The sequence below is a fragment of the Rhinichthys klamathensis genome, unplaced genomic scaffold (genome assembly GCF_029890125.1).
Source record: "Rhinichthys klamathensis goyatoka isolate OS25496 unplaced genomic scaffold, OSU_Roscu_1.1 h1tg000104l_1, whole genome shotgun sequence".
NCBI lineage: Eukaryota > Metazoa > Chordata > Actinopteri > Cypriniformes > Leuciscidae > Rhinichthys > Rhinichthys klamathensis.
The window spans coordinates 3061023-3079613 of NW_026606643.1; the positions used below are offsets into that span (position 1 = coordinate 3061023).

An 18591-nucleotide genomic window follows, 5' to 3' on the forward strand; every position below is an offset into this window, starting at 1 on the left:
TATTTCTAGAGTCAGTAGATCGGGGTGTGGATGAGGGGACCCTCACTCTTGCGAGATCACCGAGTCTTGACCGTAATGCTGCGATGGTCATGTTCCCACAGAGAGAACATGAGTCATCCACGAGTGCTGCTCTAGCGTGATCAATGCCCAAACACACTATGCACCACTCGTGCCCATCAGAGTCGTCAACCAGCCTACCGCAACCAGAAGTGCACGGGCGAGGCATCTTTAAAAAGACGTGCCACGTGCAAGCTCTTTTGTGAGAATAGAAACCTGATTGTGTTGAAGCGCTCGGGGAGAAACACACTCGCTGTCGAACCACAGACAGATACGCAGGAAGTGCGCGCTCGCCGAAGATCGCCGTCACACCAACACCAGAGAATCTTGCTCGTTTGAAGAACTGACAAATTCAGGAATGGCTTGTGGAACGAAGGATCACCTTGGCTCCGAAGCGAAAACATGCCGGTTTGCTGCCAGCGTGCTCCTTAAATACCCACGAGGTGGGGCGGTGCTACGCTATGCAAATTCCGCAGACCCATGGCATTTCTTTGCCATTGGCTCGTTTTGAAGTATTCGAAGTCGATTGGCTTTCTAAGCGAAACCCCATTCGTCGTCATCCGACGGAACTCGGAGTGACAACGAAAGGGAACTGAAGTTATATATGATGATGTGATGTTGATGACTGAGACTGTGGAAATGGACCGAGGAGAAAGAGTGGAGATGATGGTGGATATCTATGACAGTGCAGATACTGTGAGACATCATGATCTGAGGACAAACACAGAGAGACATCAGCCACTTCAACACACTGGTAACGTAATTCATCTGATACACATTATAACAGAGAGAAAGGTATTGTAGTATCTCTTGTGTTTGTCTCAGTTGGTTTAGTTTAAACAGTCTTAACATTCTCTAAACTCAATTTTCACAACTGTTTTATGGGACATCATGTCTGCAAAATGTTAGCCTACTTAAAACAAAAACATTCACCCAAAACATTTCATTAAGGTCAAAATGTTTTTTCACCATCACAAACATGCCTTGTCATAAATGATTTTTTAGAAATGACACGTATATCTGACAGATTTTGATAACTGAATGATTCACACGATGAAAGACTGTTTAGATGTGTTGAATATGACAATTTTAATTAGAAGCAACTCGTCAGTTTTGATCAGCAGGCCATGTGCATTAAGATATTATACTTTTTTGCACAAAAACAGTTGTACTAAAACAGGTGGAATTTGCTTAAATAAAAAAGAAATCCAAATTTGGTTGAACAAGAAATGATTTGTTCAGAGATCTGAACTCATTTGAGAATTGAGCCAAAGCGATTGAGCAAAACTGTAAGAGTAAAGTTCATAAGAATTTAGTAGAAGTGTGAAGACTAATTTAATCTTGTCTGTCGTCTTCAGGAAATGTCTCATTGAAGAACAGAAAGCACAGAGCAGTTGAAGTGTGTTTGTGTCTGCTGTGTGTTCTTCTGCTGACTGCTGTAATGATGCTCTGTGTGTATTTCAAAACCGAGAGAAACCAGTTACTAACCCACATTAATAATCTGACTGAAGAAAGACAGCAGATACTTACCAAATATGAGCAGATACTGAACCACAGTAATAATCTGACTGAGGAAAGAGAGCAGGTAAAAAACAAGAATGATGAACTCCAACGTGTCCTTTATGAACAAGGTAATTTTGTGATTTCCTCACTAAATCATTAAAAAAATACTCTTTTTTTCTATCATTCCACTCCCAAAAAAATAAGGATTGACTTAAACATCAAGTGTCTGTTCATAAATTTCAACACAGACAAAGCTAAACTGTGTAAACTAATATCTAAACTGGTGTATTAATAGATCAGCGTGCTGACAACTTTAAATGGATTTACTTCAACTTCAGTTTTTATTATATTTCATCTGAGATGAAGAGATGGAGTGACAGCAGACGAGACTGTCAACAGAGAGGAGCAGATCTAGTGATCATAAACAGCGAAGAGGAACAAGTGAGTGAGAAAGAAAACAATTTTGTGTTTGTTTGTGCACATTGACACACATGGGTCGGTCTGTTTTAACAGATGAGAGAAAGATGCATTACTGTTATTGTAATTTTTACTACTATATATATTATACAATATATTACTATGTTCTATCATAACAGGAGTTTTTGCAGAAGGTTGCAGGATATGATCAGTTTTGGATTGGTCTGAGTAAAACAGAGGGAGTGTGGAAATGGATCGATGGCACCACAATAGCAAAAGGGTGAGAGATCACTGAAATTAACTGATCATTAGCCAGAATTTCTCTACTGTAAATATGATTTCATACTCATTACTGACTCTTCTGTAAATCAAACAGTCTTCTTCATTGTTTCAGGTATTGGAGACATCAGCATCAGTATTTATATAGTGATTATTGTGTTATAATGACTTCATCTGGTTGGTTAGATAAGGCATGTTATTATTCAATAAAATGGATCTGCAAGAGAACAATTTTAAAACCACTCATTACATAAAATATAAGAACACAGAGAAATAAACCCATCGTGTGTTTGGAAATCAGTGGTTCTGCTTTGTAATTCTAATTATATCATTGAACAGTACAAGTTATTTTGAAATGAAATATCTTTATGTTATTCATCAGATGTTTAAATATGCAGCTTAATTGGAAATACGAGATCTATGTAATATATTTAAATCTTTATGAGATGAAGATGAATAGATCCACTCCATTAAAGTCTGTTGCTCATGAGAAAGGGTCAGTGGTACGTGTCTCGTCCTGAATAGGGTGTAGCAGATAAGGAAAAGGCTTGACACTCACTGTCCAGGACAGATTTCCAAACTTAAATAGTATTTATTACAAAAAAATAAGAATTTAAAAAAAAAATCACAATCTCAAGTAAACAAAGGATTGAGAAGATACAAAGCGGATTCTGTTTCACATGGAGTCAGGCCGTGATGTCATAGACTGTCACTTCCGGTTTTTGGCCACGCCCTCTGGTGAAGTCACAGGTCCGTTATCCCCAGAGGCCTTACATCTCCCGCTTCAACCCCTAGGGGTGTCAACTCAAATAACATTGGATGAAATATTTAATTATTTAACAGAAAAAAGAATCCTCATTTTAGCTACTACAGAGGGAGCTAAAACTAGATCTAATGTGTTGTTTATCTATTCGATTTCATGTATGTGTATAGCAGATACAGCTAAAACAGTGGATCAGCACAATAAAATACAGATTTTATGTAAAGCTATTTATGTCCTGTAATTTGAATCACATGTTGTGCTGCAGAAATAGTGTGAGCAACACTATCAACTGATCTCTTGAGTAAACTAATGTTTCATTAACACAGCAAAGCACTGAGCTAACGGCCTCTTGAAAAGCAAAACAACAGACGTTAAAGGAGAGATGAGCCATTTATTTCACAATAGATTCTCTGACAAATAAACATCATAATATCACATTCACCGATGGACAGGTCCTGCAGAAGCAAAAGCCAACAGAACACATTTGATGCAACACAATCAATCTGTAAATAACATTATACCACGGGCTGTTTAAATACTCGATTCTGATTGGCTGGAAGGTGTGCAGTAAAACCGTTTAATGCACAGGTAGTTCCAGTCAGTTTGATTACAGTTCGTAAATTAATCCGCTACTATAAACATATAGTAACAGAGTTACACTTGCAAAACAGTGAGAGAGCGACACATATGAAAACGTTTATTTAGGTAGGCTCGCCATAGAGACAAAGAGTTGCGACGCTCTTTGATGTCGCCGCGATGGCTGTCACCTGGTAAGCCCCAATAGTTCCAAAACATACGCTGGCTGACATGTTCTTCTATGCAAGGGGGTAATCCATCAGCCGGAAACTGAAGTCTCCCCGGGGGCCGCCATTGGCTAACAAGCCTTCACCTGCTGTTTGCATTCCATTGACTCCCATTCATTTTGGCGTCACTTTGACAGCGAATAACATTACATCTGAGGCGTTTAAAGACTCCATTTGTCCATTATTTATTTCTAAAGAAACTCGACAATGTATAAAAGGCTCCATTACCTTGTATCTTACGTTATGGCCCCGTAGAAGCAGTTTTTGTAAAAATAGGCTAACGATTCCGTCATAACACACGACTCTCTGTCGCACAGTACAGAAATTACCGTATAGGCAGAAGTAGAAGCTCGCACACAATCGGGGGGACGTGGAGGCATAAAGTCAAGGGAGAAGCCCATAAAGAGTCATAAAGTTGCTCCTGCTGCTAGCTCATGAACAGCTAATACTTACGATCTCAGGCTCTGCAAGATTCGGAAGGGAATGATTCAGATTCCTCTTGGCACAGCTACTAGAAGACGTACAACTGTCAGTCAGGTTGCTCACGTCACATCTACGTCTTCAAGCTCAGTTTGAGCATGCGCAGTTCGCTTGGCAATCAGGAAGTGAGTGCTTCTAATTGATTTCACTTTTCTCCGTTGAAGTCTATGGGGTTGCTGTGTCCATTTCTTTTACTGTCTATGCTTCTATGGGACAGACAGCAGCGATTGCATTATTAACCAGTAAACATAAAATAAAACACTCACCCAATACTTTTTCAGCTGTTACTGCATTATTGCATTTTGTTAATGTCAGTTTTGCATTTGGAGAGGCAGGGTGAAAACGAAATACTGTATATTACTTAGATAAGTTTTAGGCTTTTTTTAAGGGAAAAGACAGAGCTAAGATCGAAGACGACAAAGATGAGGTCAATACGAAAAAGACAACTAAATGGGCAGTTAACACTTTCAGTGACTTTTTGCGCCAAAGACAGAACAATTGTGATTTGGAGACCTACTCTGCTTCTCTTTTAAATGAGACATTGCGGGAGTTTTATGCCTCTGTTCAGTCCGCTGGACGCGAATACAGCATTGCAAGTTAGATGTGTCTCAGAGCAGGTATAACCGTCACATTACAAAATACAACATCATAAGGGATAAAGACTTCAAGTCAAGCAATGCCGTCTTTAAATCAGTTTTAAAGCGCTACAGGAAAAATGGAAAAGATACCAGCGTTCATCAGATTTTAGCAACGAGGGGACTGTAGACTTAAATAAGAGACGCTCACAGGTAAATCGCGCACGCATCTCTCTCTCTCTCCCTACTCTTTCAGTTCTCTGTCTCTCTCTTTTAATAATGAATTTAAATAAATGTGATAATTCATTCAAATAAAAGCAATCCGATGGCTCCACTTTATTTAAAGCGGACGGAGTGCTAGAACTAACTAGCCGTAACTTAAGAAAATAACCTTCATTTTTACACGTCTGTTAAAAAATTACACTGTAAACATCAGTTACAGCTTTAACTTCTTTTTAACTTGGCAAATAACCGAGGTATAAGCGGGCTAATCCACGGCTAGCCATGCATTAAAGGATTTTAATGCACGAGAGGCAATATTCTTTAATAAAAATCCTTTAATACATGGATAGCCGTGGATTATCCCTTACATAGACCTTATGCACCAGAGAAACGAGGGCGCCGCCATCTTTAGAATATTGTCTTTGAACTTCCGTTTTTGCGGTCGCTCTGTATATTTCTATGGCATCGCTGTCCAGGAGTAATTAGCTGGTGAAGTTGATTTACTTATTGTAGAGTTAACGAAAGTTATCATGAGTATTGTAATGTTTATGATAAGCATTGTAAACACTGTAAAAAATGATCGTGATTTTAACGGTAAAAGACTGTAAAAATGCTACAGTGCAAAACTGTTAATTGGTTAACAGAAAGTTTCCTTACTATATACGGTAAATAACTGTGATAGATCTAACGGTACATTTAATGTAATTTTACTGTAAAATACCGTTAAATTTACAGTTTTTGAAAGTGAAAAGAACAACTAATTTTATAATTTACAGTGAAAAACCGTAAATTGACATTCCCACAATTCCCTGCATGACACTTCCCATTTGATTTATTATTGTTGAAATAACTATGTTTCTTCTTAGGTTTCTTAGTTCTTTTCTAATCAGTTATGTACATTAGGGTTTTATGTTACATTTAATGTTGTTAAATTAATGTTTATTGCATTTTTTAAATTTCATGTGTGTTACCATGATGGTGTTTAATGTTTGTGCGAATGACACTGTGCAGCTTCTATATAGTAGTATAACTTTCTTGTGGAAGACTGCTTGTGATGAGCTTTGATTTACCATGTGACTCATCACTGCTGTGATGATTGTTGGTTGTCAGTGTATTACAATGGTACAAAACAGATATTAATACTTCAATAGGTTGGTAAATTATCATTATATCAGTGATGAATTACGGTTTATTACTGTAAATTTTAAGTTAAGTCTGTAAAACCAAAAACGTTGATACCGTATTTTTGACGGTAAAGTTCTGGTAACCACATGCTGCCGTTTTTTTTCCGTAAAAACAACGGGATTTTTTTTATAGTGAAGCATATGTCTTAACAAATGGACCTTGGGAATTTTTTTAACATTCATTCATAACTACGCAAGATCGCTGTGAAAATACAGACCGGAAGTCAAAAGACAACGAGCGCAGCGCTGAAAAGGGGCGTGGCTACATAAGGTCTATAGTATATGCATGTGCCGTGTGTCCACATTTAACACCATAGTTGAAATGCATCTTTTTAATTCAGTCCTTGCCCGTGTTGTTGTACTCGAGACCGGTCTAAAGATCATTTTTAGAAGTTCTTGGTCTTCTCCCGGTCTCGACAGCATTTGCACTCGGTTTTATCTCAAGACCAGTCAAGGCCAGGATATCACTAAATCACTGGTGCGTTGTTGGATTTATTTGTTAACATCATCAATGTAATTTCATGTAAAACTTACTGCTTAAAATGCAATCAATAACTTATTTCCAATGTGATTATCTTTTGTTACTGTGCTGTCAGGTTCAAAATCAACGCAGGATTGTCAAAAAAAAAAAAAAAGCCCAAAATTAATACGAACAAACTCAAAATTCAAAGATCGCAAAAAAGTACTTGTATGAGATTTTTATATTACAAAATATAATAAAGCAATATCACAAGAGCACAAGAGATGTTTTACGCATATATGAGCACGATTGCAAATGTGATATTGATATTATACAAACATTCAATAAACAAGAATAAACAATAAACAAGAATAATAATAAGTATAAGAATAATAAGTGACTTGAATTTTAGACAATTTTAGACAAGTATTTGCTATTTCAGCAACTCATTTAGTGTTTTGATGTCAGTTTCACATTTAAAAATAAACCTATCATTTTATTTTCCATCATAATTTATATTCAAAATGTTAATTTTAAAACATTAAGATCAACAATATTTATGCAGGTGTAATTGTACAAATCCAGATGCAACTCTGCAACAAAAAGATTATTTTTATTGTTAGTGATTTGATTGGTAATAACTCTATAGTGTCTTATTATTATAATTGTATTTATTGATTATAAGATATTTCTCAGACAGTAGATACATTTGAGGAGTGTCTAGTCTTGTCTCGGTCATAAGCCCACAAAGCCTTGGTCTTGTTTCGGTCTCAACACACTCTGTTGAGGGTATATAATATATTAATATAATACATGTCAGAAGTGAATCTTAAGAATAGGTTACACAGAACTGCGTGCAGGAACATGGTATCACACCAGGAGCTGTTCGACTTCTCCGATTCAGCGGATTATCCAAGATGGATCAGATGGTTTGAGTACTTTCGTCTAGCATCACAGGATTGAGTGAAAGACCTGAGGAATACCAAATCAACTCCTTGTTCTATGCCATAGGAGACGATGCAGACAATATCTTGGGCATATTACCGCTAGGTGAGTCAGAGAGAAAGAAATATGAATGTGTGGTGGAAGTATTTAGACATCAACTGTGTCGGCAAACAAAATGATGGTGAAAATGCAGAGACTTTTATAACAGCAGTACACAAGCTGACAGAACACTGCAACTTCAAGACATTAAAAGAGGAATCAATCCGAGACCAGGACCGGAGAGTTGGGTGAAGCAGAGACACGGGGCTGTCGGAACGTTTACAACTGGATCCAGAGCTAACATTAGCTGAAGCTATCCAAAAAGTAAGGCGAAATAAAACAGCAAGCAGTGTTACATGGATCTGACTAAACGTCCACTCACAGCATAAATATGGATGCGATCAGAAGTAAAGTCTCAAACAGCAAAACAGTCCCATATGGGGGTGGTTGATTATGATTTCACTTTTCTAACTTTAGCTAGTGTGTAATGTTGCTGTTTGAGCATAAACAACATCTGCAAAGTTACAACTCTCAAAGTTCAAAGCAAAGGGAGATATTTTCAAGAAATTGCTTTTCAAAGACTACAACAAACTGCTGGTAGGGACTACATGGCATTCCTCTCGGTTTAGTGACATCAACAACCCTACAATTTACATAAACCCTGGCCCGGGAAAGCATTTATAGATTATCATGACAGAATATGCTAATCAATGACTAGAAGATAACTAAAGATACCTAAATTCATCAACTAACCTTTCAGAAATGTCCTGTTGCATTCTACATGTTGTCACTTCTTCTTGAGTCTCTCCATCATTGTCTGACTCCGATTTGAACATTAAAGGCTAAAGGTTTTTGAATTGTTCAGTGCATGTCTGTGTGAGGTAAAAGGACACCGGCTCTTGAAGCTCCGCCCTCTGTGCCGGGAGCAGCAGATCATTTGCATTTAAAGGGACAGACACAAAAACGGCGCGTTTTTGCTCAAAAAGTGACCATTTTAACAGTGACCATTTTAACATGTATAAAAATATCTGTGGGGTATTTTGAGCTAAAACTTCAGATACACACTCTGGGGACATCAAAGACTTATTCTACATCTTGTGAAAAGGGAATTATACCACCCCTTTAAGAGACAAAACAAGCCAGAAAGACATCATGATGGAAAAGGGAAACAAAAATCAGCACAAAATGACTGGTAGATGCGGAACGGGACAGACTTGGGAGGATTGTCCTGCGAAAGATGCAGAGTCTCGAAAATGTAAGAAAAAAGCCCATTTCGCAGCTGTATGTCGGATGTGCAAATTGGACTATGTTTCACAACAGGACAGAGGATTCTCTGAGGGCGAGGATTGTGCTTTTCTCGGTGAGGCTTCGACAGGGACCGTAACGGAGTGGACAGAGACGGTCACTGTAAATTGAACTCCTATCAAATTTGAACTTGACACAGGAGCAGCTGTGACTGCCGTTCCAGAGAACATTTTCAAAGCAAACAAGTTTGGTGAGTTAAAAACACCTCCAAGTACTGCACGGCCCAGGGCATTATATTCTGGATGTAAAAGGATGTTTTCAGTGTGTACTGATAGTGCAAAAGGACACAGCAGCATTCAAGATGTGTATGTTGTAAACAAACTCACAAAATCTCTTCTGGGTCTTCCTGCTATAGAGGCCCTGAATCTCGTTCATCAAACTGAAACAGTCACACAACATGACATAAACTACATTGATCAGTTTCAATCAGTGTTCAGTGGTCTAGAATTGCTGAATGACCCATATCACATTGAGTTGAATACTCAACTCAAGTGACACCGTGTAGATTTTGTACATGTGTGGACTTGCCAAACCTAAACAAATGGGTCAAGAGAGAGCACCACATTCTTCCGGCTGTCGATCAATCTTTAGCCATGCTGTCAGACGCCACAATCTTCACAAAACCTGATCAGGCTTTTGGCAGATTTCCCTGACCCAAGAGTCGAGACCACTCACCACATTCATTAATCCATTCAGGAGATACTTTTTCAATAGACTTTCATTTGGAATTGGCAAATGTCTCAACTCCTGGAGGATTTCAGTGGTGTTAAACATCACGCAGATGCCATTCTTGTCTTTGGCCCAAACAAACTTGAACACGACCAGCATCTGAAAAATGTCTTGAAGAAACTCACACTGAATGAAAAATGTGAGTTTGCTAAGACTGAAATGCTTTTCGTTGGTCACAAGATCACAGAAAGAGGCCTAGATGCAGACCCAAGCAATGTCGGGGCTATTCTACACATGCCAGAACCAAAGGCAGATGTAAGCAAAGTATTAGGGATGGCAAACTACCTCGCTAAATTTCTACCACAACTACCACCCCACTGAAGGAACTGCTAACCCCTAACCCAGACAAAGAAACGTATAGGTGTGGGATGAGCCACATAGACAAACATTTCACAGATTGAAAGAGACATTGAGTTTACCAAAAGTGCTGTAAGCATGTTCACCTGAAAGACAGGCAGAAGTTTGTGCAGATGCGTCATCCTACTGCATGTTGTCACAGGATACTGAGAAGCGCTATGTGCAGATTGAAAAAGAAGCACTAGCAGTGATGTGGACGTGTGAGAGACTGGTGTCATATCTACAAGGTCTGTATTTTATAATTCTCACTGACCATAAACCTTTCAAACCACTGCTGGGAAGCAGAGGACTGGACGAACTCCCACCCAGGATTCTCAGATTTCGCCCTCACTTGTTTCGATTTAGTTTTGACATCCAGGAAAAAATGTAATCACAGCAGACACACTTTTACGCGCACCTCTGGATGTGGGTCCAAGCAGAGGATGTAACCTGCAAAAAGGTAAAAGAACACTGTCTTGCCGGATGGCCAGAAAAACACACAGTGAGCAAAGAGCTGATGCCACATGTGAGAGCAGAACTGACTGTTCCTGATGACATCTGATGAAAGGTGACCGACTTATCATTTCGGTGACATTGCAGAAAGAGATTCTGAAAAAAATACAAGACGGGCACCAGGGGATGACAGTGCCATGCCAGAGCACAACACTCAGTCTGGTGGCCGGCTATTTCATCACATATTCGTCAGGTGGTTGAGCACTGCCACACATGCAATCACCACAAAATAGTTCACTGTGAACCACTCTTACCTACATCTCTTCCAGCACGTCCTTGGCAAAAAGTCGGGATGGATCTTTTTGAAGGGCAAAAGAAAACGTTCCTGCTCATTGTGGACTATTTTCCAGAAGCTGCACATCTGAACGTCACATCTTCTAAGGTCACAGTCAGAGCAGTCAAAGATGTTTTTGCTCATAGTGGCATTCTGGAGGAGATCGTTTCCCACAACGGGCCACAGTTCGTATCACATAAATTCCAACAGTTTGCACATGAATGCAATCTCAAACACACTACGAGCAGCCCTTATTATCCTCAAGCGAACGCAGAGGCTGAAAGAGCTGTAAGCACAATTAAAGGATTGTGGAGTAAAGAAACAGACTAAAACAAAGCCTTGCTGACTTACAGAGCAACTCCTTTGGAGCACAGGTTTTCCCCTTCACATCTGCTTAAGGGCAGATGTATCCGGACCACTTTACCTTAACTACCGAGAAAACTGGATCCTGAGTTGCCGGATTTGCAAGAACTCAGGGGAAAATATGAGGAAACAAGTAAACTTCAGGCGATTAACTACAACTGTCGACATAAATCACATTTCTTACCTCCACTGAAGAGAGATCAACAAGTGTGGATTACCACAGAGCGGATCTATGGATCTGTTCGCAGACCTGCTCAGACTCCAAGATCATACACTGTATAATACCTCAGGGCTCAGTGCTGGGCCCTGAGGTACTCATTGATTGTACTGCCACTCTTATAGCAGTGACACACAGCTGTGATGTCCCCACAGTACCTGGACATTTTTCAATTTGCCTTTTGGACAGATTGACCTGAATGAAATAACACCATTTTCAGCACAGTTTAGTGAAAGTTGAACCAACAGCTAAGCTCAACAACAATAACACCATTGAGGTCAAAAGTTTGGGGTCTGTAATTAAATAAAACATTTAAAATATTTTATAACTCACTCCATTTTTTTTCGTTGTCTAGAGACAGGACCAGTCTGTTTGCCAACCAAGGGAAGACAAGGGGGATTGTTTGAGGAAACATGTTTGAAAACAATAATTTTTGCAAATCCATCTGATGATGCTTTAATGGTGCCCGAAATCACAAAATTCAGCTTTAGAGAAAAGACAGAAAATTAGGAGATGATTGCCTGACCTCTTATGATCATAAATGTTCTGTTTTTGGACTCTTGGCGTGAATAGGCACTTCTCAATCCTTCCTGTCTTGGCAACTTGAAGGTCACATGATTTACACCTTGATCACTAACAGTTTCATTGTGTTTTTTTCTGACTTATTTATTTCCGTTCATTTTCCGACAGGCTGATGACATGCAAAGCATTGTAGCCTAACAATCTGAAGCTAGAACAACAGCAGCATTAACTATTGACACAGTGTTATAATGAATGACGTTAAGAGATCAGAGATAACTGAAGTTATATATGATGATGTGATGTTGATGAGTGAGACTGTGGAAATGGACAGAGGAGAAAGAGTGGAGATGATGGTGGATATCTATGACAGTGCAGATACTGTGAGACATCATGATCTGAGGACAAACACAGAGAGACATCAGCCACTTCAACACACTGGTAACGTAATTCATCTGATACACATTATAACAGAGAGACAGAGGTATCTCTTGCGATTTTCTCAGATGCTTTAGTTTATTTTTTAAACAGTCTTTACATTCTCTAAACTCAATTGTCACTGTTTTATGGTACATCATGTCTGTAGTAACTCGCCCAAAACATTTCATTATTTATTTTTTGTCATCAAGTGAGATGCTAAACATGCCATGTCGTAAATATTTTTAGAAATGACTCGTATGTCTGACAGATTTTGATAACTGAATGGCTCACACGATGAAAGATTGTTTAGATGTGTTGAATATGACAATTTTACAGAGAAGGAACTCGTCAGTTTTGATCAGGCCATGTGCATTAAGATATCGTGTAGTACTTACTCTTGCACCAAAACACTTGTGCAAAACACGTACAATTTGCTTAAATAAAAAAGTAGTTCAAATTTGGTTGAACAAGAAATGAATTGTTCAGAGATCTGAACTTATTGTTTTGAGAGATCTTGTTTGAGAATTGAGCCAGAGCGATTGAGCAAAACTGTAAGAGTAAAGTTCATAAGAATTTAGTAGAAGTGTGAAGACTAATTTAATCTTGTCTGTCGTCTTCAGGAAGTGTGTCAGTGAAGAACAGAAAGCACAGAGCAGTTGAAGTGTGTTTGTGTGTGCTGTGTGTTCTTCTGCTGACTGCTGTAATGATGCTCTGTGTGTATTTCACCACCGAGAGAAACCAGTTACTAACCCACATTAATAATCTGACTGAAGAAAGACAGCAGATACTTACCAAATATGAGCAGATACTGAACCACAGTAATAATCTGACTGAGGAAAGAGAACAGATAAAAAACAAGAATGATGAACTCCAACGTGGCATTTGCGAACAAGGTAATTTTGTGTTTTTCCTCATTAAATCATTAAAATGTATCTTTGTTTCTATCATTTCACTCCAATAAAAATAAGCATTGACTTAAACATCAAGTGTCTGTTCATAAATTTCAACACAAACAAAGCTAAACTGTGCAAACTAATATCTAAACTGGTGTATTAATAGATCAGCGTGCTGACAACTTTAAATGGATTTACTGCAACTTCAGTTTTTATTATATTTCATCTGAGATGAAGAGATGGAGTGACAGCAGACGAGACTGTCAACAGAGAGGAGCAGATCTAGTGATCATAAACAGCGAAGAGGAACAAGTGAGTGAGAAAGAAAACAATTTTGTGTTTGTTTGTGCACATTGACACACATGGGTCGGTCTGTTTTAGTGAGAGAAAGGTGTATTGCTGTCATTGTTATTATTACATATATTATACAATATATTACTATGTTCTATCATAACAGGAGTTTTTGCAGAAGGTTGCAGGATATGATCAGTTTTGGATTGGTCTGGGTAAAACAGAGGGAGTGTGGAAATGGATCGATGGCACCACAATAGTAAAAGGGTGAGAGATCACTGAAATTAACTGATCATTAGCCAGAATTTCTCTATTGTAAATATGATATCATACTCATAACTGACTCTACTGGAAATCAAACAGTCTTCTTCATTGTTGTTTCAGGTATTGGAGACATCAGAATCAGCCTTTATATTATTATTGTGCTCTAATGACTTCATCAGGTTGGGAAGATAAGCCATGTTATAATTTTAAAAAATGGATCTGCAAGAGAACAATTTTAAAACCACTCATTACATAAAATAGATAAGAACACAGAGAAATAAACCCATCGTGTGTTTGGAAATCAGTGGTTCTGCTTTGTAATTCTAATTATATCATTGAACAGTACAAGTTATTTTGAAATGAAATATCTTTATGTTATTCATCAGATGTTTAAATATGCAGCTTAATTGGAAATTCGAGATAATATATCTAAATTATAATAGAGATGAAGATAAATGGATCCACTCCATTAAAGTCTGTTGCTCATGAGAAAGGGTCATTAGTCAAATCCACTTTGGTGGCTGAACAAAGAAAAAAGGCTTGACACTCACTGTCCAAGATATATTTCCAAACTGAAATAATATTTATTACAAAAAAAAAAAGTATAAACAAAATAAACAAAAATCACAATCTCAAGTAAATAAAGGATTGAGAAGATATAAAGCGGATTGAATCGATCTGCTTCACATGGAGTCAGGCCGTGATGTCAACGATGGACCCTCATTCTCCTCTGTGACTGTAGTGATTGATGGATCACCGCGGATGTGTATTTGTGTTCCTCATCAAAGCCTCAGACTCTTAACCACTGAAACTCAATTACAGAAGCTTTCATCTACTTTCTTTTCCACAAACAGTGAAATCAACGATATCATGCATCCCCAAAACTTACTTGATGCAGAGGGATGCATAATGTGACAAACTTAGTAAATAAATAAAGCTAACATTATATAAAACTAGATCTAATGTGTTCAACTATTAGATTTCATGTATGTGTATCAGATGCTACAGTTCAGCTAAAACTATGCAGTGGATCAGCACAATAAAATACAGATTGGGTAAATCAGCTCTGATTTGCCTTTTGTACAGATTGACCTGAATGAAACCCATTTTGAAACACCATTTTCAGCACAGTCTAGTGAAGGTTGAACTAAAATTACTTTATTTGAAATATATTACAATAGAAAACAGTTATTTTTGATTATATAAACGCAGCTTTTGGTGACCATAAGAGACTTTAAAAATCTTATCGGCCCAGATCTTCAAATGGTGGTGAACACTAAAAATAACCAATAGGACAAGATGGATAAAAAATAATAATTTATTGGATACTCAGTTTTGTTGTGTTGTATGTAATGCAATGGCATTAATACATTTTTAAGTGTCCAGATAGTTTCTGGGCCATCTGTACATCTATGTACTAGCTTGTACAACTTTATAAATTTTTATTGCAGCACTTCGAATGTAGCACTTCCTGTTTGAGCTGTAGAATTCCTAATTAGAAGACTTCCTTTGATTAAAAGCCTCTGCCAAATGAATAAATGTGTAAATGTAAGTGTTCCTAATGGCCACAGACTGTAACCACACCTAGGCAAACTGCCACACCCTTATGAGAGCTTGCAATGAATATGCATTATAACAGTTTGACTTTGGACCATGCTTAAGTATTCATACGTGCTGTTGATATTGTAGCACAGCTAAAGCTATTGCACTAGATGCTTGGTCAATGAGTAGATGCTGTTTTGCATTGCGGCCATTTTGCCACTCCACCCTAAAGGTGCAATCACATTAGCGAATTTCAGCTTAATTTGGCGTGCAAAAATAAGACCATTGTCTATTGTCAGTGTAGCGATGTATAAAGCAAAGCTCACACAGAAGTCACTTTCAAACCAAGCAGCTTTCTGGTGGACAGTGCAGTGAATTCATGTGACCAACCTGCACAAGTGAAATTGGTGTGGGGTAGGCCTACTTTTTCACCCTCAAGTGAAACTCCAGACATTTCGCAGGGCAACGGCAAATAAAGGTTCCTTAAAGATGTGGCCAAATTCAGTGAAATTCCATAGCAAAAAGGTCAACTGTCTATTGTCAATAATGTAGCAATGTATGAAACAGAACTCACAAAAAAAGTCACGTTCAAATCAGTCACTTTTCTGTTGGTCAGCACGGTGAATTCACGTGACCAAACAAGAACTTTATTGTCCTCACGCAAAACTCCTGATCGCACACGCTCCTTTTGGAATGACTGGATTTCGCCTGCGAAATTTCTCTGAGCAACGGTAAAAGTGACCTCACTTTTAGAGAAAAGGGAAAGACCCATTCAAGACAGAAACCATTATAAATCAAGGCAACATAGCAGGTCAGGCAAAAATAACTCTTGAGGAAACGTGTGTGGCTTTACTGGGCCAGAACAATGGGACGAGAGGGCGGCTCAAGTATGGCTACAGTAGAGGGAAGCTAGCGATGACCCCCAAGGAGCTTGTGGAAGACTCGTGGCTTCCTGTCCTGGCTCATGCCTCCCGCACTCCCTCCAGTGTGACGGGGGTTCTCTAGTGCACAGGACGGGGTCACAGGGCCAGAGAAGGTTGGGGGTCCGACAAGGGAAAGGTTCCTGTCCAGGGAAATCCTGTCTTTCAACAGCATCACATCGAGGTTCAGGACCCTCGCTGTGCCTCCGGGCCCCTTAGGGACTGTTAGCTCAAAACTGCAGCTCTGCCGATTGTCTGACAAAGCAGGCCACACTTCCTCAGCGCCTTATGATTGAACCCGAGGTCACGGAGAACGTACGCCAGAGGAGTTTCCAAATTGCAGAAGCAGGCCAAAGATCATCAACACCTTCAGCATTAGCGGCGTCTTCAGACACCTGAGGTTCTTCCTGCATGAGAAGCGATACTAGAGACTGGATATAGTGGGTTGTACAGGCACGTCGGCGGTATGCATGATGCGATCGCACCGGATCTATGGGTGTGAGACCAGGAGGGCTCATCCTCCCTGATGCACAAAGCATCCCTTCATGAGCAGCTCTATTCTCTCCTTTGTGAGACTGGTTTTAGAGCAGTCTCAAGCTCTCGCTCTCTCAGGCCTGTCACTGGAGCTAAATGACTTCCCTGTCATCAGCTGAGCCCACAGCCGGTTCAGCTGCAGGCATTCAGGCGAGCCGAGCTGACAGCTCTCTCCTGATCACAGAGGCTCATAGAGCCACATCTTAAATGGTATGCAGTAAATTAAATGAGGCTGAGCGACATTATGTGGCCTAAATGGGAAAACATTACCTGTCTGTCAAAACAAGAATGCAACCTTGTCTGCAAACAATGACAAACTGAATATGCACAAAGTGTGTGTGTGTGTGTGTGTGTGTGTGTGTGTGTGTGTGTGTGTGTGTGTGTGTGTGTGTGTGTGTGTGTGTGTGTGTGAGATGGTGGGTATGAACCATGTTATTGGGGGTCCATGGAAATACAGATTGTGGACTGATGTTTAAACTTTTTTTTTTTGCAAATAATAATAAATAAATACATATTAATAACATAAATTAATACTTTTATGCAGCAAAGATGCATTCAATTGATCAAAAATGACAGAAAAGACTTTCACATTGTTAAAAAAAATTTTTTTCAAATAAATGCTGGTCTTTTGAACTATTAATCAAATTCACTCATCATCCATTCATGCTAAGTATCCTGAAAAACTGAATCATGATTTCAACAACAAAATATTAAGAGGCACAGCTGTTTTTATATAACGTTGATAATAAATGTTTCTTGAGCATCAAATCAGCATATTAGAATGATTTCTGAAGGATCATGTGACACTGAAGACTGGAGTAATGATCACAGGAATAAATTACATTTTAGAATATATTTAAATAGAAAAGAGTTATTTGAAATTGTAATAATATTTAACAACAGTATACTTTTTACTGTATTGTTATCAAATTAATGCAGTCTTGGTGAGCATTAGTGAATTCTTAAAATGTAAAAAAGATCAAACCAAAACCAAATATAGTTTTTTAAATTAGTTATAATTTATGGTAAAAAAAAAAAAAAAAAAAAAAAAAAACCTGACTGTATCAGAAGGGGTGGCTTAGAGTCAGAAAAGCTTGACAAACCCTCTATTAAAGGACCAAAAGAGGCAAACAGTCATCATACTTCAATACAAATGGCATCAGGCATGTTCTTTGAAACAAGAACTTAATAGTCCGCAACTAATGACACACTTTGAAAAGCAATAGTGATCAATATTTTGTTGATGGTAAAAGAAACCACCCAAATGTGTGTACTGAGAAAGAACCTGCTATAAAAGGTCCTTTTGCTGCTTTTCAACAGTTGGATACTGTTGGTGTAAAGCATCTCTCGTCTGCAAAAACAACTAGATGCCACACACAGACAAACACACAACTTCTTCCAGACAGGTGTTCATCTGGTGTCAAATCCAACAGCGACATGCATCATTACATCAGTGCTTGACTAGAACAACTGCTTCATTTAGATCTAAATGCTTCTCTTTTTACAACATTTTTAGCACTTTATAAATCTGTGCTAAAAGATTGTAGCTAGTTAAGTTTGCTGCTGGTTCAGGATGTACAAACCTGGACCAGACAATTCTGTCATCGTTTACTCACCCTTACACAAAAGAAGGTAGGCTATTAAAAAAAAAATAAAAAAAAAATCTGTTTGTTTTTTTTGTCCATGCAATAAAAGTCAATGGGGTCCAGTGTTGTTCGGACCCCAGCAGGATTCAGGATAATGC

At 38.5% G+C, this 18591-nt stretch overlaps 1 protein-coding gene across 1 annotated transcript; it reads left to right on the top strand.

Annotated features, from left to right (window-relative positions):
- The first annotated feature begins 654 nt into the window (after positions 1–654).
- Positions 655–16609, top strand: LOC130087052 (uncharacterized). Its single transcript, XM_056253243.1, has 9 exons — positions 655–811; positions 1416–1688; positions 1856–2001; positions 2157–2257; positions 12225–12424; positions 13024–13296; positions 13463–13608; positions 13754–13854; positions 16399–16609. Exons 1-9 carry the CDS (start codon positions 673–675, stop codon positions 16607–16609), a joined length of 1590 nt encoding a protein of 529 aa, XP_056109218.1. The 5' UTR covers positions 655–672.
- The last annotated feature ends 1982 nt before the right edge of the window (positions 16610–18591 follow it).

Bases quoted from the DNA above. Each gene is read 5' to 3' on its own strand.
- LOC130087052 (XM_056253243.1), top strand. From the start codon at position 673: ATGTTGATGACTGAGACTGTGGAAATGGACCGAGGAGAAAGAGTGGAG. The intron at 13,297-13,462 runs GTAATTTTGTGT...GTGTATTAATAG, and splicing joins ACGTGGCATTTGCGAACAAG to ATCAGCGTGCTGACAACTTT. The intron at 13,855-16,398 runs GTGAGAGATCAC...GGGGTTCTCTAG, and splicing joins GGCACCACAATAGTAAAAGG to TGCACAGGACGGGGTCACAG.